Source organism: Oncorhynchus keta, chromosome 1 (assembly GCF_023373465.1).
Source record: "Oncorhynchus keta strain PuntledgeMale-10-30-2019 chromosome 1, Oket_V2, whole genome shotgun sequence".
In the NCBI taxonomy this organism is placed as follows: domain Eukaryota; kingdom Metazoa; phylum Chordata; class Actinopteri; order Salmoniformes; family Salmonidae; genus Oncorhynchus; species Oncorhynchus keta.
Window position 1 is genome coordinate 761,378 of NC_068421.1, and position 22,500 is coordinate 783,877.

Sequence of the window (22,500 nt, forward strand, 5' to 3'; positions counted from 1 at the left end):
TCTGGGAACATGGACACACACACACACACACACACACACACACACACACACACACACACACACACACACACACACACACACAGTGGTGGAAAAAGCACCCAATTTTCATACTTGAGTAAAAGTAAAGATACCTTAATAGAAAATGACTCAAGTAAAAGTGAAAGTCACCCAGTAAAATACTACTTGAATAAAAGTATTTGGTTTTAAATATACTTAAGTATTAAAAAGTAAATGTAATTGCTGAAATAATACTTAAGTGAAATACTACTTGAATAAAAGTCTACATGTAACTGCTAAAATATCTAAGTATCAAATGTAAAAAAATCCTTTCAAATTGATTCTATCAAACCAGACGGAACCTCTCTAGCTTTTTACATGTACGGATGGCCAGGGACACACTCCAACACTCAGACATCATTTACAAATGAAGCATGTGTGTTTAGTGAGTCCTCCAGATCAGAGGCTGTAGGGATGACCAGGGATGTTCTCTGTTTAGTGAGTCCTCCAGATCAGAGGCAGTAGGGATGACCAGGGATGTTCTCTGTTTAGTGAGTCCTCCAGATCAGAGGCAGTAGGGATGACCAGGGATGTTCTCTGTTTAGTGAGTCCTCCAGATCAGAGGCAGTAGGGATGACCAGGGATGTTCTCTGTTTAGTGAGTCCTCCAGATCAGAGGCTGTAGGGATGACCAGGGATGTTCTCTGTTTAGTGAGACCTCCAGATCAGAGGCAGTAGGGATGACCAGGGATGTTCTCTGTTTAGTGAGTCCTCCAGATCAGAGGCTGTAGGGATGACCAGGGATGTTCTCTGTTTAGTGAGTCCTCCAGATCAGAGGCTGTAGGGATGACCAGGGATGTTCTCTGTTTAGTGAGTCCTCCAGATCAGAGGCTGTAGGGATGACCAGGGATGTTCTCTGTTTAGTGAGACCTCCAGATCAGAGGCTGTAGGGATGACCAGGGATGTTCTCTGTTTAGTGAGACCTCCAGATCAGAGGCAGTAGGGATGACCAGGGATGTTCTCTGTTTAGTGAGACCTCCAGATCAGAGGCTGTAGGGATGTTCTCTGTTTAGTGAGTCCTCCAGATCAGAGGCAGTAGGGATGTTCTCTGTTTAGTGAGACCTCCAGATCAGAGGCAGTAGGGATGTTCTCTGTTTAGTGAGTCCTCCAGATCAGAGGCAGTAGGGATGACCAGGGATGTTCTCTGTTTAGTGAGTCCTCCAGATCAGAGGCAGTAGGGATGACCAGGGATGTTCTCTGTTTAGTGAGTCCTCCTGATCAGAGGCAGTGGGGATGACTAGGGATGTTCTCTGTTTAGTGAGTCCTCCAGATCAGAGGCAGTAGGGATGACCAGGGATGTTCTCTGTTTAGTGAGTCCTCCTGATCAGAGGCAGTGGGGATGACCAGGGATGTTCTCTGTTTCGTGAGTCCTCCAGATCAGAGGCTGTAGGGATGTCCAGGGATGTTCTCTGTTTAGTGAGTCCTCCAGATCAGAGGCTGTAGGGATGACCAGGAATGTTCTCTGTTTAGTGAGTCCTCCAGATCAGAGGCTGTAGGGATGACCAGGGATGTTCTCTGTTTAGTGAGACCTCCAGATCAGAGGCTGTAGGGATGACCAGGGATGTTCTCTGTTTAGTGAGACCTCCAGATCAGAGGCAGTAGGGATGACCAGGGATGTTCTCTGTTTAGTGAGACCTCCAGATCAGAGGCTGTAGGGATGTTCTCTGTTTAGTGAGTCCTCCAGATCAGAGGCAGTAGGGATGTTCTCTGTTTAGTGAGACCTCCAGATCAGAGGCAGTAGGGATGTTCTCTGTTTAGTGAGTCCTCCAGATCAGAGGCAGTAGGGATGACCAGGGATGTTCTCTGTTTAGTGAGTCCTCCAGATCAGAGGCAGTAGGGATGACCAGGGATGTTCTCTGTTTAGTGAGTCCTCCTGATCAGAGGCAGTGGGGATGACCAGGGATGTTCTCTGTTTAGTGAGTCCTCCAGATCAGAGGCAGTAGGGATGACCAGGGATGTTCTCTGTTTAGTGAGTCCTCCTGATCAGAGGCAGTGGGGATGACCAGGGATGTTCTCTGTTTCGTGAGTCCTCCAGATCAGAGGCTGTAGGGATGTCCAGGGATGTTCTCTGTTTAGTGAGTCCTCCAGATCAGAGGCAGTTGGGATGACCAGGGATGTTCTCTGTTTAGTGAGTCCTCCAGATCAGAGGCAGTAGAGATGACCAGGGATGTTCTCTGTTTAGTGAGTCCTCCAGATCAGAGGCAGTAGGGATGACCAGGGATGTTCTCTGTTTAGTGAGTCCTCCTGATCAGAGGCAGTGGGGATAACCGGGATGTTCTCTGTTTCGTGAGTCCTCCAGATCAGAGGCAGTAGGGATGACCAGGGATGTTCTCTGTTTAGTGAGTCCTCCAGATCAGAGGCTGTAGGGATGACCAGGGATGTTCTCTGTTTAGTGAGTCCTCCAGATCAGAGGCAGTAGGGATGACCAGGGATGTTCTCTGTTTAGTGAGTCCTCCAGATCAGAGGCTGTAGGGATGACCAGGGATGTTCTCTGTTTAGTGAGTCCTCCAGATCAGAGGCTGTAGGGATGACCAGGGATGTTCTCTGTTTAGTGAGACCTCCAGATCAGAGGCTGTAGGGATGACCAGGGATGTTCTCTGTTTAGTGAGACCTCCAGATCAGAGGCAGTAGGGATGACCAGGGATGTTCTCTGTTTAGTGAGACCTCCAGATCAGAGGCTGTAGGGATGTTCTTTGTTTAGTGAGTCCTCCAGATCAGAGGCAGTAGGGATGTTCTCTGTTTAGTGAGACCTCCAGATCAGAGGCAGTAGGGATGTTCTCTGTTTAGTGAGTCCTCCAGATCAGAGGCAGTAGGGATGACCAGGGATGTTCTCTGTTTAGTGAGTCCTCCAGATCAGAGGCAGTAGGGATGACCAGGGATGTTCTCTGTTTAGTGAGTCCTCCTGATCAGAGGCAGTGGGGATGACCAGGGATGTTCTCTGTTTAGTGAGTCCTCCAGATCAGAGGCAGTAGGGATGACCAGGGATGTTCTCTGTTTAGTGAGTCCTCCTGATCAGAGGCAGTGGGGATGACCAGGGATGTTCTCTGTTTCGTGAGTCCTCCAGATCAGAGGCTGTAGGGATGTCCAGGGATGTTCTCTGTTTAGTGAGTCCTCCAGATCAGAGGCAGTTGGGATGACCAGGGATGTTCTCTGTTTAGTGAGTCCTCCAGATCAGAGGCAGTAGAGATGACCAGGGATGTTCTCTGTTTAGTGAGTCCTCCAGATCAGAGGCAGTAGGGATGACCAGGGATGTTCTCTGTTTAGTGAGTCCTCCTGATCAGAGGCAGTGGGGATGACCAGGGATGTTCTCTGTTTCGTGAGTCCTCCAGATCAGAGGCTGTAGGGATGTCCAGGGATGTTCTCTGTTTAGTGAGTCCTCCAGATCAGAGGCAGTTGGGATGACCAGGGATGTTCTCTGTTTAGTGAGTCCTCCAGATCAGAGGCAGTAGAGATGACCAGGGATGTTCTCTGTTTAGTGAGTCCTCCAGATCAGAGGCAGTAGGGATGACCAGGGATGTTCTCTGTTTAGTGAGTCCTCCAGACCAGAGGCAGTAGGGATGACCAGGGATGTTCTCTGTTTAGTGAGTCCTCCAGATCAGAGGCTGTGGGGATGACCAGGGATGTTCTCTGTTTAGTGAGTCCTCCAGATCAGAGGCAGTGGGAATGAACAGGGATGTTCTCTGTTTAGTGAGTCCTCCAGACCAGAGGCAGTAGGGATGACCAGGGATGTTCTCTGTTTAGTGAGTCCTCCAGATCAGAGGCTGTAGGGATGTCCAGGGATGTTCTCTGTTTAGTGAGTCCTCCAGATCAGAGGCAGTAGGGATGACCAGGGATGTTCTCTGTTTAGTGAGTCCTCTAGATCAGAGGCAGTGGGGATGAACAGGGATGTTCTCTGTTTAGTGAGTCCTCCAGATCAGAGGCAGTGGTGATGACCAGGGATGTTCTCTGTTTAGTGAGTCCTCCAGATCAGAGGCAGTGGTGATGACCAGGGATGTTCTCTGTTTAGTGAGTCCTCCAGATCAGAGGCTGTAGGGATGTCCAGGGATGTTCTCTGTTTAGTGAGTCCTCCAGATCAGAGGCAGTAGGGATGACCAGGGATGTTCTCTGTTTAGTGAGTCCTCCAGATCAGAGGCAGTTGGGATGACCAGGGATGTTCTCTGTTTAGTGAGTCCTCCAGATCAGAGGCAGTAGAGATGACCAGGGATGTTCTCTGTTTAGTGAGACCTCCAGATCAGAGGCAGTTGGGATGACCAGGGATGTTCTCTGTTTAGTGAGACCTCCAGATCAGAGGCAGTTGGGATGACCAGGGATGTTCTCTGTTTAGTGAGTCCTCCAGATCAGAGGCAGTAGGGATGACCAGGGATGTTCTCTGTTTCGTGAGTCCTCCAGATCAGAGGCAGCAGGGATGACCAGGGATGTTCTCTGTTTAGTAAGTCCTCCAGATCAGAGGCAGTGGGGATGCCCAGGGATGTTCTCTGTTTAGTGAGACCTCCAGATCAGAGGCTGTAGGGATGTCCAGGGATGTTCTCTGTTTAGTGAGTCCTCCAGATCAGAGGCAGTAGAGATGACCAGGGATGTTCTCTGTTCAGTGAGTCCTCCAGATCAGAGGCAGTAGGGATGACCAGGGATGTTCTCTGTTTAGTGAGTCCTCCAGATCAGAGGCAGTAAGGATGACCAGGGATGTTCTCTGTTTAGTGAGTCCTCCAGATCAGAGGCAGTGGGGATGCCCAGGGATGTTCTCTGTTTAGTGAGACCTCCAGATCAGAGGCTGTAGGGATGTCCAGGGATGTTCTCTGTTTAGTGAGTCCTCCAGATCAGAGGCAGTAGGGATGTTCTATAGATAAGTACTTTACACCACTTAACTCTCACACACACACACACACACACACACACACACACACACACACACACACACACACACACACACACACACACACACACACACACACACACACACACACACACACACACACACACACACACACACACACACACAAATTAAAAACAAAGACCAAAACACATACACCTGCAAACATGCAAAAGCCATGGGCTGAAAGACACTCCTGCACATCTTCTTTAGAGATATGAATACGTTAGGGCTCTATGGGATCTGAGATATGAATACGTTAGGGCTCTATGGGATCTGAGATATGAATACGTTAGGGCTCTATGGGATCAGATATATGAATACGTTAGGGCTCTATGGGATCTGAGATATGAATACGTTAGGGCTCTATGGGATCAGATATATGAATACGTTAGGGCTCTATGGGATCAGATATATGAATACGTTAGGGCTCTATGGGATCTGAGATATGAATACGTTAGGCCTCTATGGGATCTGAGATATGAATACGTTAGGGCTCTATGGGATCAGATATATGAATACGTTAGGGCTCTATGGGATCAGATATATGAATATTTTAGGGCTCTATGGGATCAGATATATGAATATTTTAAGGCTCTATGGGATCAGATATATGAATAATTCCACTGTTATGTTCTTAGCACTACATTGAGTCTTACTTATAGTAAGTCAAGGTATCCTGTGCAATCCTTTATGGTTGGTGAGCAGACCCCAGACCTCACAACCATAAAGGGCATAGGGTTATACAAGTATTTTTAGCCAGATCCTAATTGGTATGTTTAATTGTATGTTCTTATTTGTGGCATAGAAGACCCTTCTTGCCTTGTCTCTCAGCTCGTTCACAGCTTTGTGGAAGTTGCCTGTGGTGCTGATGTTTAGGCCGAGGTATGTATAGCATTCTAAGATTTACTATCAGGGCCCAAGTCTGACAGAATCTGTGCAGATGATCTAGGTGCTATCTTCTGATAGATCTTCCCCTATCTCTCTCTCTCTCTACCTCTCTCCCTCCCTCCCTCCCTCCCTCTATCTCCCTCTCTTTCTCTCTTTCTCCCTCCCTCTCTATGTCTTTCTCAATATCCCCCAGTCACCTCCGTTAAGTTGTGTGTTAGGAGGTCAAAACAGGGTGGTCACTCTCCCCTCTCCCATGTGTTATTAAATAAAGGAGGAAAGTGCTTTCATGTTTTTAAGACCTCAGGGTAGCACGTCCACCCACTTGCTTCAGAGAACGAGAGAGAGAGGAAGAGAGAGAGGGAAAGAGACAGGGAGGGAGAGAGGGAGAGAGAGGGGCAGGGAGAGAGATAGGGAGAAAGAGAAGCAGGGAGAGAGACAGGGAGTGAGAGAGGCAGGGAGAGAGATAGGGAGTGAGAGAGGCAGGGAGAGAGAGAGGCAGGGAGAGAGACAGGGAGTGAGAGAGGCAGGGAGAGAGAGAGGCAGGGAGAGAAACAGGGAGTGAGAGAGGCAGGGAGAGAGAGAGGCAAGGAGAGAGACAGGGAGTGAGAGAGGCAGGGAGAGAGAGAGGCAGGGAGAGAGAGAGGCAGGGAGAGAAACAGGGAGTGGGAGAGGCAGGGAGAGAGAGAGGCAGGGAGAGAGAAAGAGAAATAGAGAGGCAGGGAGAGAGACAGGGAGTGAGAAAGAGAGACAAGGAGAGAGACAGGGAGATAGAGAGGTAGGGAGAGAGACAGGGAGATAGAGAGGTAGGGTTGAGAGACAGGGAGTGAGAGAGGCAGGGAGAGAGACAGGGAGTGAGAAAGAGAGAGGCAGGGAGAGAGACAGGGAGAGAGTGAGGCAGGGAGAGAGACAGGGAAAGAGAGAGACAGGGAGTGAGAAAGAGAGAGGCAGGGAGAGAGACAGGGAAAGAGAGAGACAGGGAGTGAGAAAGAGAGAGGCAGGGAGAGAGACAGGGAGAGAGAGAGGCAGAGAGAGAGAGAGACAGGGAGAGAGAGAGGCAGAGAGAGAGAGACAGGGAGTGAGAAAGAGAGAGGCAGGGAGAGAGAGAGGCAGGGAGAACATAGCCCGGTTCCTCTCTAGGTTTCTTCCTAGGTTTTGACCTTTCTAGGGAGTTTTTCCTAGCCACCGTGCTTTTACACCTGCATTGTTTGCTGTTTGGGGTTTTAGGCTGGGTTTCTGTACAGCACTTTGAGATATCAGCTGATGTACGAAGGGCTATATAAATAAATTTGATTTGGTTTGATTTGATTTGATTTTATTTGATTTGAGAGAGAGACAGGGAGAGAGAGACAGGGAGTGAGAAAGAGAGAGGCAGGGAAAGAGACAGGGGAGAGGGACAGGGAGAGAGAGAGAGGCATGGAGAGAGAAAGAGGCATGGAGAGAGACAGGGAGTGAGAGGGTCAGCGAGAGAGACAGGGAGAGAGAGAGAGCGGCAGGGAGAGAGAAAGAGGCAGGGAGAGAGACAGGGAGTGAGAAAGAGAGGCAGGGAGAGAGAGAGGCATGGAGAGAGACAGGAAGAGAGAGAGGCAGGGAGAGAGACAGAGAGAGACAGGGAGAGAGACAGAGAGAGACAGGGAGAGAGAGAGAGAGAGAGAGAGAGAGAGAGAGAGAGAGAGAGAGAGAGAGAGAGAGAGAGAGAGAGAGAGAGAGAGAGAGAGAGAGAGAGAGGGAGAGAGAGAGAGAGGCAGAGAGAGAGGCAGGGAGAGAGACAGGGAGAGAGACAGGAAGAGAGAGAGGCAGGGAGAGAGACAGTGAGAGAGACAGGGAGTGAGAGAGGCAGGGAGAGAGTCAGGGAGTGAGACAGGAAGAGAGAGAGGCAGGGAGAGAGAGAGGCTGTGAGAAAGAGAAAGAGAGAGGCAGCAGGAGAGGGGGCATGTGGGGGTGGGAGGGGTGGAGTCAAATCCTTAAAAATCCCATGAGGAAGTAATTACGCCATCCCCCTGAATACACACACACACACACACACACACACACACACACACACACACACACACACACACACACACACACACACACACACACACACACACACACTTTGAGTCAGTTGGAACAATAAATAAATAAACTAAAGTGAGAGCGAGAACAATATCCCCATTTAGAACCCCCCAAATGAGTCCCATTCACACCCACTCACCCCTATCCTAACCCACCCACCCACTCACCCCTATCCTAACCCACCCACCCACTCACCCCTATCCTAACCCACCCACCCACTCACCCCTATCCTAACCCACCCACCCACTCACCCCTATCCTAACCCACCCACCCACTCACCCCTATCCTAACCCACCCACCCACTCACCCCTATCCTAACCCACCCACCCACTCACCCCTATCCTAACCCACCCACCCACTCACCCCTATCCTAACCCACCCACCCACTCACCCCTATCCTAACCCACCCACCCACTCACCCCTATCCTAACCCACCCACCCACTCACCCCTATCCTAACCCACCCACCCACTCACCCCTATCCTAACCCACCCACCCACTCACCCCTATCCTAACCCACCCACCCACTCACCCCTATCCTAACCCACCCACCCACTCACCCCTATCCTAACCCACCCACCCACTCACCCCTATCCTAACCCACCCACCCACTCACCCCTATCCTAACCCACCCACCCACTCCTACTCACACACCCACCCCTATCCTAACCCACCCACCCACTCCTACCCACACACCCACCCCTATCCTAACCCACCCACCCACTCCTACCCACACACCCACCCCTATCCTAACCCACCCACTCACCCCTATCCTAACCCACCCACCCACTCCTACCCACACACTCACCCCTATCCTAACCCACCCACCCACTCACCCCTATCCTAACCCACCCACCCACTCCTACCCACACACTCACCCCTATCCTAACCCACCCACCCACTCACCCCTATCCTAACCCACCCACCCACTCACCCCTATCCTAACCCACCCACCCACTCCTACTCACACACCCACCCCTATCCTAACCCACCCACCCACTCACCCCTATCCTAACCCACCCACCCACTCCTACTCACACACCCACCCCTATCCTAACCCACCCACTCACCCCTATCCTAACCCACCCACCCACTCCTACCCACACACCCATCCCTATCCTAACCCACCCACCCCTATCCACACCCACTCACCCCTATCCTAACCCACCCACCCAACCCTATCCTAACCCACCCACTCACCCCTATCCTAACCCACCCACTCACCCCTATCCTAACCCACCCACCCACTCCTACCCACACACCCACCCCTATCCTAATCCACCCACCCCTATCCACACCCACTCACCCCTATCCTAACCCACCCACCCACCCCTATCCTAACCCACCCACCCGTATCCTAACCCACCCAGCCCTACCCACACACCCACCCACCCCTATCCTAACCCACCCACACACCCACCCCACCCCTATCCGAACCCAACCACACCTACCCACACACCCACCCCACCCTTATCCTAACCCACCCACACCTACCCACACACCCACCCCACCCCTATACTAACCCACCCACCCCTATCCTAACCCACCCACTCCTACCCACACACCCACCCCACCCCTATCCTAACCCACCCACCAGCCCCTATCCTATATTGTTTGGTTAAATGCAGAAGACAAATTTCAATTGAATGCATTCAGTTCTACAACTGACTATGTATCCCCCCAAACGCATCCCTACCCTAAAGCCCTCGAACACACACCCCTACCCTAACGCTCCCCAACGCACTCCAACACACAACCATACCCTAAAGCCCTCACACACATAACTAACCCCCCTACCATAAACCCCCTACAGAAACACACCCCAACCTACACTAACCCCCCCCCACCCTCCATACCTCCCTTTCGCTCTATCTTCCTCGCTGCCTCCCTCTCTCTCCCTTTATCTCTCCCTCCCTCTAGCTCTCTCCCTCCCTCTCTCTATCTCCCACCCTCCCTCCCTATCTCTCCTTCCATCTCCCTCCAGCTCTCTCTCTCCCTCCCTCCCACCCCTATCTCTCTCTTTATCTCTCACTCCCCTTCTCTGTCTTTTACCCCCTTGTCTCTCTTCTCTCCCCCACCTCTCTTCTCTCCCCCACCTCTCTTCTCTCCCCCAACTCTCTTGATTAGGACATATGCTACCTCCAACGATGCATTACTCATTGGTTGTGCTGGACTACGTGTCTGTGTGTGTGTGTGTGTGTGTGTGTGTGTGTGTGTGTGTGTGTGTGTGTGTGTGTGTGTGTGTGTGTGTGTGTGTGTGTGTGTGTGTGTGTGTGTGTGTGTGTGTGTGTGTGTGTGTGTGTCTGTCTGTCTGTCTGTCTGTGTGTGTTCCTGTGTGTGTGTTCCTGTGTGTGTGTGTGTGTGTGTGTTCCTGTGTGTGTGTGTGTTCCTGTGTGTGTGTGTGTGTGTGTGTGTGTGTGTGTGTGTGTGTGTGTGTGTGTGTGTGTGTGTGTGTGTGTGTGTGTGTGTGTGTGTGTGTGTGTGTGTGTGTGTGTGTGTGTGTGTGTGTGTGTGTTCCTGTTTGTGTGTGACATTATTATTATTATTATATATTATTATTATATTATTGAGGCTGGGGCATGAGCAAGGCTAGGACAGAGCTGGGATAGAATGGGCTGGGCTGGTGTGGGGCTTGGCTGTGTACTGGGCTGTGCAGAACTAGGGGTAGGATCTGTGTTTATATAGCCCAGGCAGACCCTCTCTCCGACCCATTCCCTCTCAGCCGGAGAACACAACTCTACCAGGACCGATGCCAAGGGATTGCTCAGCATTTAACGAGAGAGAGAGAGACAGAGAGAGAGACAGAGAGAGAGAGAGAGAGAGAGAGAGAGAGAGAGAGAGAGAGAGAGAGAGAGAGAGAGAGAGAGAGAGAGAGAGAGAGAGAGAGAGAGAGAGAGAGAGAGAGAGAGAGAGAGAGAGAGAGAGAGAGAGAGAGAGTGAGAGAGAGAGAGAGGAGAGAGGAGGGGAAACAGCTCTGACGTTTAACACAGACTCCCATTCTCAACATACTCACACACACTGAGACAGACAGCAGACAAAACTCACAGCACAGTCTCTGACAGGTAGGTAGACTTCAACACAGACAGACAGACTCTCTCTCTGAGACAGACAGCAGACAAAACTCACAGCACAGTCTCTGACAGGTAGGTAGACTTCAACACAGACAGACAGACTCTCTCTCTGAGACGGACGGCGGGCAGCATGTTTCTGTGGTGGCTCCCCCAGGCAGTGTGTCTGGTGTCGCTGACTCTTGGGTACGAGGACGATATCGAGGTGAACTATGGTGACAGTTACTACAACGAGATCACAGAGGGAGAGCCACTGGAGCGTAAGTCAAGTGTGTGTGTGTTAGGAGCGATAACATCGTCAATGTGTTAGGAGAGATAACATCTTCTATGTGTTAGGAGAGATAACATCTTCTATGTGTTAGGAGAGATAACATCTTCTATGTGTTAGGAGAGATAACATCTTCTATGTGTCTTCAATGTGTTAGGATAGATAACATCTTCCATGTGTTAGGAGCGATAACATCTTCTATGTGTTAGGAGAGATAACATCTTCTATGTGTTAGGAGAGATAACATCTTCTATGTGTTAGGAGAGATAACATCTTCTATGTGTTAGGAGAGATAACATCTTCTATGTGTTAGGAGAGATAACATCTTCTATGTGTTAGGAGAGATAACATCTTCTATGTGTTAGGAGAGATAACATCTTCTATGTGTTAGGAGAGATAACATCTTCTATGTGTTAGGAGAGATAACATCTTCTATGTGTTAGGAGAGATAACATCTTCTATGTGTTAGGAGAGATAACATCTTCTATGTGTTAGGAGAGATAACATCTTCTATGTGTCTTCTATGTGTTAGGAGAGATAACATCTTCTATGTGTTAGGAGAGATAACATCTTCTATGTGTTAGGAGAGATAACATCTTCTATGTGTCTTCTATGTGTTAGGATAGATAACATCTTCTATGTGTTAGGAGAGATAACATCTTCTATGTGTCTTCTATGTGTTAGGAGAGATAACATCTTCTATGTGTTAGGAGAGATAACATCTTCAATGTGTTAGGAGAGATAACATCTTCTATGTGTTAGGAGAGATAACATCTTCAATGTGTTAGGAGAGATAACATCTTCAATGTGTTAGGAGAGATAACATCGTCAATGTGTTAGGAGAGATAACATCGTCAATGTGTTAGGAGAGATAACATCTTCAATGTGTTAGGAGAGATAACATCTTCAATGTGTTAGGAGAGATAACATCTTCAATGTGTTAGGAGAGATAACATCTTCAATGTGTTAGGAGAGATAACATTGTCAATGTGTTAGGAGAGATAACATCTTCAATGTGTTAGGAGAGATAACATCTTCAATGTGTTAGGAGAGATAACATCTTCAATGTGTTAGGAGAGATAACATCTTCTATGTGTTAGGAGAGATAACATCGTCAATGTGTTAGGAGAGATAACATCTTCTATGTGTTAGGAGAGATAACATCTTCAATGTGTTAGGAGAGATAACATCTTCTATGTGTTAGGAGAGATAACATCTTCTATGTGTTAGGAGAGATAACATCTTCTATGTGTTAGGAGAGATAACATCGTCAATGTGTTAGGAGAGATAACATCTTCAATGCTGACCTGTGATGTTAATTTGTGGAACAACAAGTTGATCAAGAATTTGAACCGAATGAAACAATTAGGATTGAATGGAACATTAGTAAATTGACGAAGTTCAGTCACAGCCCACTGAAAGCCAGTCGTGAGTGAATGAAGGTTTTAGTGTCAGGCTAGTTACTGACTTAAATCGGGCTGGTCAAGAAGTCCAGGGTTTGAGTTAGAGTTCAGAAATCTGCACGTTCAAAACCAGTGGAGGCTGCTGAGGGGAGGACGACTCACAACAGTGGGCTGAAACAGAGTACATGGAATGTCATCAAACCATGGAAACCACAGAAACCACGGAAACCACAGAAACCACGGAAACCTTGTGTTTGATGTATTTGATACCATTCCACTCATTCCCGTCCAGCCATTACCATGAGCCTGTCCTCCCCAATTAAGGTGCCACCTTATTAAAAGGAAACTTCTTTTTTTTGCTTCAGTAGAGTGATATGAGGCGGGCAACTCTAGTTTTTCATCACACAAAATAAATTCATATTTTACTTGAAGTTAATCCTGCATTTTTAACTTGCTAAAAAAAAAAAGCACTTCCAGAGAAAAGTTACCATTGCGTCTTCCTCTGCAATCAATCACGTCGCTGTCTGCTGACCTATAATGCCTGGTCTTGAATGCGGTGGAATTTGATTGGTTTTACAAGAGCAAAGATTTCTCATCCGAGTGGAGAGGTGCAACTGAAGCACAAGATGTGTCTGAAGCCGAGCAGAAATTGCAAATCGGTTTTCGATCTGCATTTACAAAACACAGCAAGATATCTTTTCTGCGTTATATATATATATATATATTTTAATTGTGTTAAAAAACATAATTATGCTTCAAGGCAGCCCCTGGAAGTCTATTTAATAGGTATGATCGTCAGGCCTATGTATGTCTGGGTTCAGTCAGTGTGTGTACAGATATCATACTAAAAGAGTTTGATTTTAGAATCATTGTGGATACGTTCTGCTTGTGTGGGTTGTAAAAGTCTGTCTAGATGTACTCTGTCCAGTGTTGCTCTTTGTCAAGTTATTTATCTCTGGATAGAAAGTACTAAGAGTGTAATCATAGAGAGTGTGAGCACTGACTGTGTTAGTGTGTCAGAGTTGGCTGAGCACATCTGGACATGTTCTCCTCTCTTCTCTTCTCCTTTCTTCTCCTCTCTTCTCCTTTCTTCTCTTCTCCTCTCTTCTCCTTTCTTCTCCTCTCTTCTCTTCTCCTCTCTTCTCCTTTCTTCTCCTCTCTTCTCCTCTCTTCTCCTCTCTTCTCCTTTCTTCTCCTCTCTTCTCCTCTCTTCTCCTTTCTTCTCCTCTCTTCTCTTCTCCTCTCTTCTCCTCTCTTCTCCTCTCTTCTCTTCTCATCTCTTCTCATTTCTTCACCTCTCCTCTCTTCTCTTCTCCTCTCTTCTCCTCTCTTCTCCTTTCTTCTCCTCTCTTCTCCTTTCTTCACCTCTCCTCTCCTCTCTTCTCCTCTCTTCTCCTCTCTTCTCCTCTTCTCCTTTCTTCACCTCTCCTCTCTTCTCTTCTCTTCTTTCTTCTCCTCTCTTCTCCTTTCTTCTCATCTCTTCTCCTCTCTTCTCTTCTCCTCTCTTCTCCTTTCTTCTCCTCTCTTCTCCTTTCTTCTCCTCTCTTCTCCTCTCTTCTCCTTTCTTCTCCTCTCTTCTCCTTTCTTCTCATCTCTTCTCCTTTCTTCACCTCTCCTCTCTTCTCTTCTCCTCTCTTCTCCTTTCTTCTCCTTTCTTCTCCTCTCTTCTCATCTCTTCTCCTTTCTTCACCTCTCCTCTCTTCTCTTCTCCTCTCTTCTCCTCTCTTCTCTTCTCATCTCTTCTCCTTTCTTCACCTCTCCTCTCTTCTCTTCTCCTCTCTTCTCCTCTCTTATCCTTTCTTCTCCTCTCTTCTCCTTTCTTCACCTCTCCTCTCTTCTCTTCTCCTCTTCTCCTTTCTTCACCTCTCCTCTCTTCTCTTCTCTTCTTTCTTCTCCTCTCTTCTCCTCTCTTCTCCTTTCTTCACCTCTCCTCTCTTCTCTTCTCCTCTCTTCTCCTTTCTTCTCCTTTCTTCTCCTCTCTTCTCCTCTCTTCTCTTCTCATCTCTTCTCCTTTCTTCACCTCTCCTCTCTTCTCTTCTCCTCTCTTCTCCTCTCTTCTCTTCTCATCTCTTCTCCTTTCTTCACCTCTCCTCTCTTCTCTTCTCCTCTCTTCTCCTTTCTTCTCCTTTCTTCACCTCTCCTCTCTTCTCTTCTCCTCTCTTCTCCTCTTCTCCTTTCTTCACCTCTCCTCTCTTCTCTTCTCTTCTTTCTTCTCCTCTCTTCTCCTCTCTTCTCCTTTCTTCACCTCTCCTCTCCTCTTCTCCTCTGTTCTCCTCTCTTCTCCTTTCTTCTCCTCTCTTCTCCTCTCTTCTCCTTTCTTCTCCTCTCTTCTCCTCTCTTCTCCTTTCTTCTCCTTTCTTCTCCTCTCTTCTCTTCCCTCTCTCCTCTCTCTTACCTGCCAGAGGGTACATTGAGTAAGTACAGTTCATAGATAATGTAAATAATCTGGACCAGTGTTTACTGAATGGTGAGTCACTTCCAATTCAGCTGCTCTGAAATTTCCAAAAGCTTTCGGCTGGGTAATGAAGCAACAGACGTTTTGAAATCACTGCTCTACCTCTGTTAGCAGAGTCTATCTCCAGTAGTTGTGGCTGAGGGACTGTTCCTCAGTGTGCTCTGTCAGTGTTGGCTGTGAAAGTTTGGGCAGAGAGTAAGTTAAGCGAGAGGAGACTGGGGCTTTTATCCTCCTATTGAGAACTGACCATTATGAATAACTGGTAGTTGATCAAAGAAATACTATTTAATTGGGGAATTGTTCTCTCAACTGGTTTGGAAGGTAGCCTCCTTGGTGTGTGTGTGTGTGTGTGTGTGTGTGTGTGTGTGTGTGTGTGTGTGTGTGTGTGTGTGTGTGTGTGTGTGCGTGTGCGTGTGCGTGTGCGTGTGCGTGTGCGTGTGCGTGTGCGTGTGCGTGTGCGTGTGTGTGTGTGTGTGTGTGTGTGTGTGTGTGTGTGTGTGTGTGTGTGAGTGTGTGTGTGTGCGTACATGTGCGTGTTCGTGTGTGTGTGTGTGTGTGTGTATGGTTCGTACTCTAACAGAAAACCATAACCAACAGTACATTTGCTCGGGGCAATTTGTAATGTGACTTTACATTATTAAAGATGGAGCAGCCCAAACAAACCCTGGTGAGTAACATCACACATTACCGTACCAGAGGGAGAGACCGAGCCAATGACTCAAACTGCCAGGACACAGTAAGAAAAAGAGAGGTAGAGATAGAGAACGAGACGTGTAGAGACGGAAAGAGAGGTAGAGATAGAGAACGAGACGTGTAGAGACGGGAAGAGAGGTAGAGATAGAGAACGAGACGTGTAGAGACGGGAAGAGTGATAGAGATAGAGAACAAGACGTGTAGAGACGGAAAGAGAGGGAGAGATAGAGAACGAGACGTGTAGAGACGGGAAGAGAGGGAGAGATAGAGAACGAGACGTGTAGAGACGGGAAGAGTGATAGAGATAGAGAACAAGACGTGTAGAGACGGAAAGAGAGGGAGAGATAGAGAACGAGACGTGTAGAGACGGGAAGAGAGGGAGAGATAGAGAACGAGACGTGTAGAGACGGGAAGAGTGATAGAGATAGAGAACGAGACGTGTAGAGACGGGAAGAGAGATAGAGATAGAGAACGAGACTTGTAGAGACGGGAAGAGAGATAGAGATAGAGAACGAGACGTGTAGAGACGGGAAGAGAGATAGAGATAGAGAACGAGACGTGTAGAGACGGGAAGAGAGGGAGAGATAGAGAACGAGACGTGTAGAGACGGGAAGAGAGATAGAGATAGATTGATACTGTTTCAAGCTAAGAAAAGGATCATCTGAGACAGAGATGGACAGTTGTCAGGAGAAAGGATGGAGATCTCCATGTTGACTTAAAATGTACGAATACAAGCCATCTAACATACATGCCTGTCTCTTCCACCCCACCTCTCCCCCCTCTTTCTCTCTCTCCCTTTGCCATTCCTCTCTCTCTCTCTCTCTCTCTCTCTCTCTCTCTCTCTCTCTCTCTCTCTCTCTCTCTCTCTCTCTCTCTCTCTCTCTCTCTCTCTCTCTCTCTCTCTCTCTCTCTCTCTCTCTCTCTCTCTCTCTCTCTCTCTCTCTCTCTCTCTCTCTCTCTCTCTCTCTCTCTCTCTCTCTCTCTCTCTCTCTCTCTCTCTCTCTCTCTCTCTCTCTCTCTCTCTCTCTCTCTCTCTCTCTCTCTCTCTCTCTCTCTCTCTCTCTCTCTCTCTCTCTCTCTCTCTCTCTCTCTCTCTCTCTCTCTCTCTCTCTCTCTCTCTCTCTCTCTCTCTCTCTCTCTCTCTCTCTCTCTCTCTCTCTCTCTCTCTCTCTCTCTCTCTCTCTCTCTCTCTCTCTCTCTCTCTCTCTCTCTCTCTCTCTCTCTCTCTCTCTCTCTCTCTCTCTCTCTCTCTCTCTCTCTCTCTCTCTCTCTCTCTCTCTCTCTCTCTCTCTCTCTCTCTCTCTCTCTCTCTCTCTCTCTCTCTCTCTCTCTCTCTCTCTCTCTCTCTCTCTCTCTCTCTCTCTCTCTCTCTCTCTCTCTCTCTCTCTCTCTCTCTCTCTCTCTCTCTCTCTCTCTCTCTCTCTCTCTCTCTCTCTCTCTCTCTCTCTCTCTCTCTCTCTCCAGCCACGGTCATCCCAACCCAAGCCCCCTGTAAGGTTACAGAGATGACTAAATGGGACAAGCTCTTCTCCATGCTGGAGAACTCTCAGATGAGGGAGAACATGCTTCTGCAGTACTCCGATGACATCATCAAGGTGGAGTTGGGGTCGCTGCGTGGAGAAATGCTAAGGTTGGTATATATATAAACAGTGGGGCAAAAAAGTATTTAGTCAGCCACCAATTGTGCAAGTTCTCCCACTTAAAAAGATGAGAGAGGCCTGTAATTTTCATCATAGGTACACTTCAACTATCACAGACAAAATGAGAAGAAAAGAAATCCAGAAAATCACATTGTAGGATTTTTAATGAATTTATTTGCAAATTATGGTGGAAAATAAGTATTTGGTCACCTACAAACAAGCAAGATTTCTGGCTCTCACAGACCTGTAACTTCTTCTTTAAGAGGCTCCTCTGTCCTCCACTCGTTACCTGTATTAATGGCACCTGTTTGAACTTGTTATCAGTATAAAATGCATATAGGTTGGTATATATATATAGGCTCTTCCAATAATAATCATATAGCTTTTATTTGTCCTATTTCTCACCTGTACAAGCGTGTATTCATTGGAAATGTGTTTTTTTGTTGCATATCCCACTCTACCTTCGGAGAGTGGGATCACAGTTAGGGTCTGCCATTCAAAGGTGACCTTGGAACAATTAAGGTTCAGTGTCTTGCTCAAGGGCACATCAACAGACTTTCACCTGGTCGGTTCTGGGATTAGAACCACTAGTCTACCAGCCACCAACTAATATACAAGCACTATGTGGAAAAAGTACCCAATTGTCATACTTGAGTAAAAGTAAAGATACCTTAATAGAAAATGACTCAAGTAAAAGTGAAAGACACCCAGTAAAATACTACTTGAGTAAAAGTCTAAAATTATTTTGTTTAAAATATACAAGTACTAGTACCCACTCAGTGCTCCTGGGTGACGTAGCGGCCTAAGGATCTGCATCCCAGTGCAAGAGGCGTCACTACAGTCAAATCAAATCAAAGTTTATTTGTCACGTGCGCCGAATACAACAGGTGTAGTAGACCTTACAGTGAAATGCTTCCTTACAGGCTCTAACCAATAGTGCAAAAAGGTATTAGGTGAACAATAGGTAAGTAAAGAAATAAAACAACAGTAAAAAGACAGGCTATATACAGTAGAGAGGCTATATACAGTAGAGAGGCTATATACAGTAGAGGCTATATACAGTAGAGAGGCTACATACAGTAGAGGCTATATACAGTAGAGAGGTTATATACAGTAGAGAGGTTATATACAGTAGAGAGGTTATATACAGTAGAGAGGCTACATACAGTAGAGGCTATATACAGTAGAGAGGTTATATACAGTAGAGAGGCTATATACAGTAGAGGCTATATACAGTAGAGAGGCTACATACAGTAGAGAGGCTATATACAGTAGAGAGGCTATATACAGTAGAGAGGTTATATACAGTAGAGAGGCTATATACAGTAGAGGCTATATACAGTAGAGAGGCTACATACAGTAGAGAGGCTATATACAGTAGAGAGGCTATATACAGTAGAGAGGCTATATACAGTAGAGAGAATACATACAGTAGAGAGGCTATATACAGTAGAGAGGCTATATACAGTAGACAGGCTATATACAGTAGAGAGGCTATATACAGTAGAGAGGCTATATACAGTAGTGAGACTATATACAGTAGAGAGGCTCTATACAGTAGAGAGGCTATATACAGTAGAGAAGCTATATACAGTAGTGAGACTATATACAGTAGAGAGGCTCTATACAGTAGAGAGGCTATATACAGTAGTGAGTCTATATACAGTAGAGAGGCTATATAGAGTTGAGAGGCTCTATACAGTAGAGAGGCTATATACAGTAGTGAGACTATATACAGTAGAGAGGCTCTATACAGTTGAGAGGCTATATACAGTAGAGAGGCTCTATGCAGTAGCGAGGCTATAAAGTAGTGAGGCTATATACAGTAGAGAGGCTATATACAGTAGAGAGGTTATATACAGTAGAGAGGCTATATACAGTAGAGAGGCTCTATGCAGTAGCGAGGCTATAAAGTAGTGAGGCTATATACAGTAGTGAGACTATATACAGTAGAGAGGTTATATACAGTAGAGAGGCTATATATAGTAGAGGCTATATACAGTAGCGAGGCTATATACAGTAGAGAGGCTATATACAGTAGAGAGGCTATATACAGTAGTGAGACTATATACAGTAGAGAGGCTCTATACAGTAGAGAGGCTCTATACAGTAGAGAGGCTATATACAGTAGTGAGACTATATACAGTAGAGAGGCTCTATACAGTTGAGAGGCTATATACAGTAGAGAGGCTCTATGCAGTAGCGAGGCTATAAAGTAGTGAGGCTACATACAGACACCAGTTAGTCAGGCTGATTGAGGTTGTATGTACATGTGGATATGGTTAAAGTGACTATGTATATATGATGACCAGAGAGTAGCAGTTGTGTAAAAGAGGGGTTGGGGGGTGGTGGGTGGTGGGACACAATGCAGATAGCCCGGTTATCCAATGTGCGGGAGCACTGGTTGGTCGGGCCAATTGAGGTAGTATGTACATGAATGTATAGTTAAAGTGAGTAGCAGAGAGTAGCAGCAGCATAAATGAGGGGTGGGGGGGCACACAATGCAAATAGTCTGGGTAGCCATTTGATTACCTGTTCAGGAGTCTTATGGCTTGGGGGTAAAAACTGTTGAGAAGCCTTTTTGTCCTAGACTTGGCACTCCGGTACCACTTGCGATGCGGTAGTAGAGAGAACAGTCTATGACTGGGGTGGCTGTGGTCTTTGACAATTAGGGCCTTCCTCTGACATCGCCTGGTGTAGAGGTCCTGGATGGCAGGCAGATTTGCCCCAGTGATGTACTGGGCCGTACGCACTACCCTGTGTAGTGCATTGCGGTCGGAGGCCAAGCAATTTCACACATTGTTGGTGATGTGGACACCAAAGAACTTGAAGTTCTCAACCTGCTCCACTACAGCCCCGCCGATGAGAATGGGGGCGTACTCGGTCCTCCTTTTCTTGTAGTCCACAATAATCTCCTTGGTCTTGGTTACGTTGAGGGATAAGTTGTTACTCTGGCACCACCCGGCCAGGTCTCTGACCTCCTCCCTATAGGCTGTCTCGTCGTTGTCGGTGATCAGGCCTACCACTGTTGTGTCGTCTGCAAACTTAATGATGGTGTTGGGATGGTGTTGGGATGGTGTTGGAGTCATGTCTGGCAATGCAGTCGTGGATGAACAGGGAGTACAGGAGGGGACAAAGCACGCACCCCTGAGGGGCTCCAGTGTTGAGGATCAGCGTGGCTGATGTGTTGCTACCTACCCTCACCACCTGGGGGCGGCCGGTCAGGAAGTCCAGGATCCAGTTGCAGAGGGAGGTGTTTAGTCCCTGGTTCGAAACCAGGCTGAGTCGCATCCGGCCGTGATTGGGAGTCCCATAGTTCGGCACATAATTGGACCAGCGTCGTCCGGGTTTGGCCGGGGTAGGCCGTCATTGTAAATAAGAATTTGTTCATAACTGACTTGCCTAGTTAAATAAAGGTTAACATAAAAATGATTAAGCATCAAAAGTAAAAGTATAAATCATTTCAAATTCCTTCTATCAAGGAAACCAGTGAGTCCTCCAGATCAGAGGCAGTAGAGATGACCAGGGATGTTCTCTGTTTAGTGAGTCCTCCAGATCAGAGGCAGTAGAGATGACCAGGGATGTTCTCTGTTTAGTGAGTCCACCAGATCAGAGGCAGTAGGGATGACCAGGGATATTCTCTGTTTAGTGAGTACAACAGATCAGAGGCAGTAGGGATGACCAGGGATATTCTCTGTTTAGTGAGTCCTCCAGATCAGAGGCAGTAGGGATGACCAGGGATGTTCTCTGTTTAGTGAGTCCTCCAGATCAGAGGCAGTAGGGATGACCAGGGATATCCTCTGTTTAGTGAGTCCTCCAGATCAGAGGCAGTAGGGATGACCAGGGATGTTCTCTGTTTAGTGAGTCCACCAGATCAGAGGCAGTAGGGATGACCAGGGATATTCTCTGTTTAGTGAGTCCAACAGATCAGAGGCAGTAGGGATGACCAGGGATGTTCTCTGTTTAGTGAGTCCTCCAGATCAGAGGCAGTAGGGATGACCAGGGATATCCTCTGTTTAGTGAGTCCTCCAGATCAGTGGCAGTAGGGATGACCGGGGATATCCTCTGTTTAGTGAGTCCTCCAGATCAGAGGCAGTAGGGATGACCAGGGATGTTCTCTGTTTAGTGAGTCCAACAGATCAGAGGCAGTAGGGATGACCAGGGATATTCTCTGTTTAGTGAGTCCACCAGATCAGAGGCAGTAGGGATGACCAGGGATGTTCTCTGTTTAGTGAGTCCTCCAGATCAGAGGCAGTAGATGACCAGGGATGTTCTATTGATTAGTGAGTGAATTGGACCATGTTCCTGTCCTGCTAAGCATTCTAAATGTAATGAGTACTTTTCGATCTTTACCAAACCACCAATCCCAAATCAATGCCCTAAATTCTGTGCACCTGTGTATATCTGAAAGAAGTCCATGTGTAATGTAGCCTACTTCCTGGTCTCTGATGTAATCCTTCTCTAATCCCTTTTCTCCTGACCCCAGGTTCGTGGCTCAGTACGGAGGGGCCTGTGGCGTTGCGGTGGAGACTGCTGGACGTAGGATGTCCATGCAGATGGAAGCTCGCCTCAAGGAGAGCCTGGAGCATCTCAGGCAAGATCGGAGCATTGCTGCTGGGAAATCTGCAGGTAATTCTGGGAATAGCCACCAGGAGACGCTGTTACAGCAACTCCTCAACGCGGCGCGGACACAGGCTTCCCGACTCGTCAAGCTAGAAAATATCTGCCTGAGTAATCCAGGACCCATAACGCCACCAGAGGCAAAGGGGGAAGACCTGCAGCAGGATGTGGTGCCGGCAGAGATGCTGGTTGCCCTGGTGACAGAGCTGGCAAAGACGAGGGCAGTTCTGGAACTAGCGTTCAAGTCGGCACAGCAACGACACCTGCCCGCAGGTGAGAACACCTCTTCCTGTGTCACTATCTATACATCCTACCATCCTTTATATCACTTCTCAATCAGGGGTGCTACTTTCCACAGGGGCTACTTGACCCAATCAGGGGTCCTACTTTCCACAGGGGGTACTTTACCCAATCAGGGGGTACTTGGCCCAACCAGTGGGTGCTAGTACTTGGCCTATGCTCAGGGGGTACTTTGCCCAACCTGTCGA

At 47.6% G+C, this 22,500-nt stretch overlaps 2 protein-coding genes and 2 long non-coding RNA genes across 5 annotated transcripts in view; 2 read left to right on the forward strand and 2 right to left on the reverse strand.

Annotated features, from left to right (window-relative positions):
• The window catches only part of LOC118378378 (ventricular zone-expressed PH domain-containing protein-like), a 280,439-nt gene that overhangs the window by 159,458 nt on the left and 98,481 nt on the right, over nt 1-22,500 (reverse strand).
• Nucleotides 10,575-22,500, forward strand: part of LOC118378376 (pentraxin-related protein PTX3-like) — a 20,338-nt gene continuing 8,412 nt past the window's right edge. The window contains exons 1-4 of one of the 2 annotated variants that reach the window (XM_052526478.1): nt 10,575-10,927; nt 11,009-11,193; nt 17,217-17,382; nt 21,879-22,285. In XM_052526478.1, the coding sequence (XP_052382438.1) occupies nt 11,067-11,193; nt 17,217-17,382; nt 21,879-22,285 (700 nt within the window). In that variant the 5' untranslated portion in view covers nt 10,575-10,927; nt 11,009-11,066. Of the gene's footprint in view, nt 11,194-17,216; nt 17,383-21,878; nt 22,286-22,500 lie in introns of both variants that reach the window. The other variant, XM_052526444.1, reaches the window with a different exon arrangement.
• On the forward strand, nt 14,856-16,649 carry LOC127932120 (uncharacterized). The gene is made up of 2 exons (XR_008144162.1): nt 14,856-15,890; nt 16,091-16,649. It is a non-coding gene; the product is annotated as an uncharacterized LOC127932120 (long non-coding RNA).
• Nucleotides 22,220-22,500, reverse strand: part of LOC127932184 (uncharacterized) — a 5,269-nt gene continuing 4,988 nt past the window's right edge. Inside the window, exon 2 of the long non-coding RNA XR_008144467.1 lies at nt 22,220-22,493. This is a non-coding gene — a long non-coding RNA (uncharacterized LOC127932184). The remainder of the gene's footprint in view (nt 22,494-22,500) is intronic.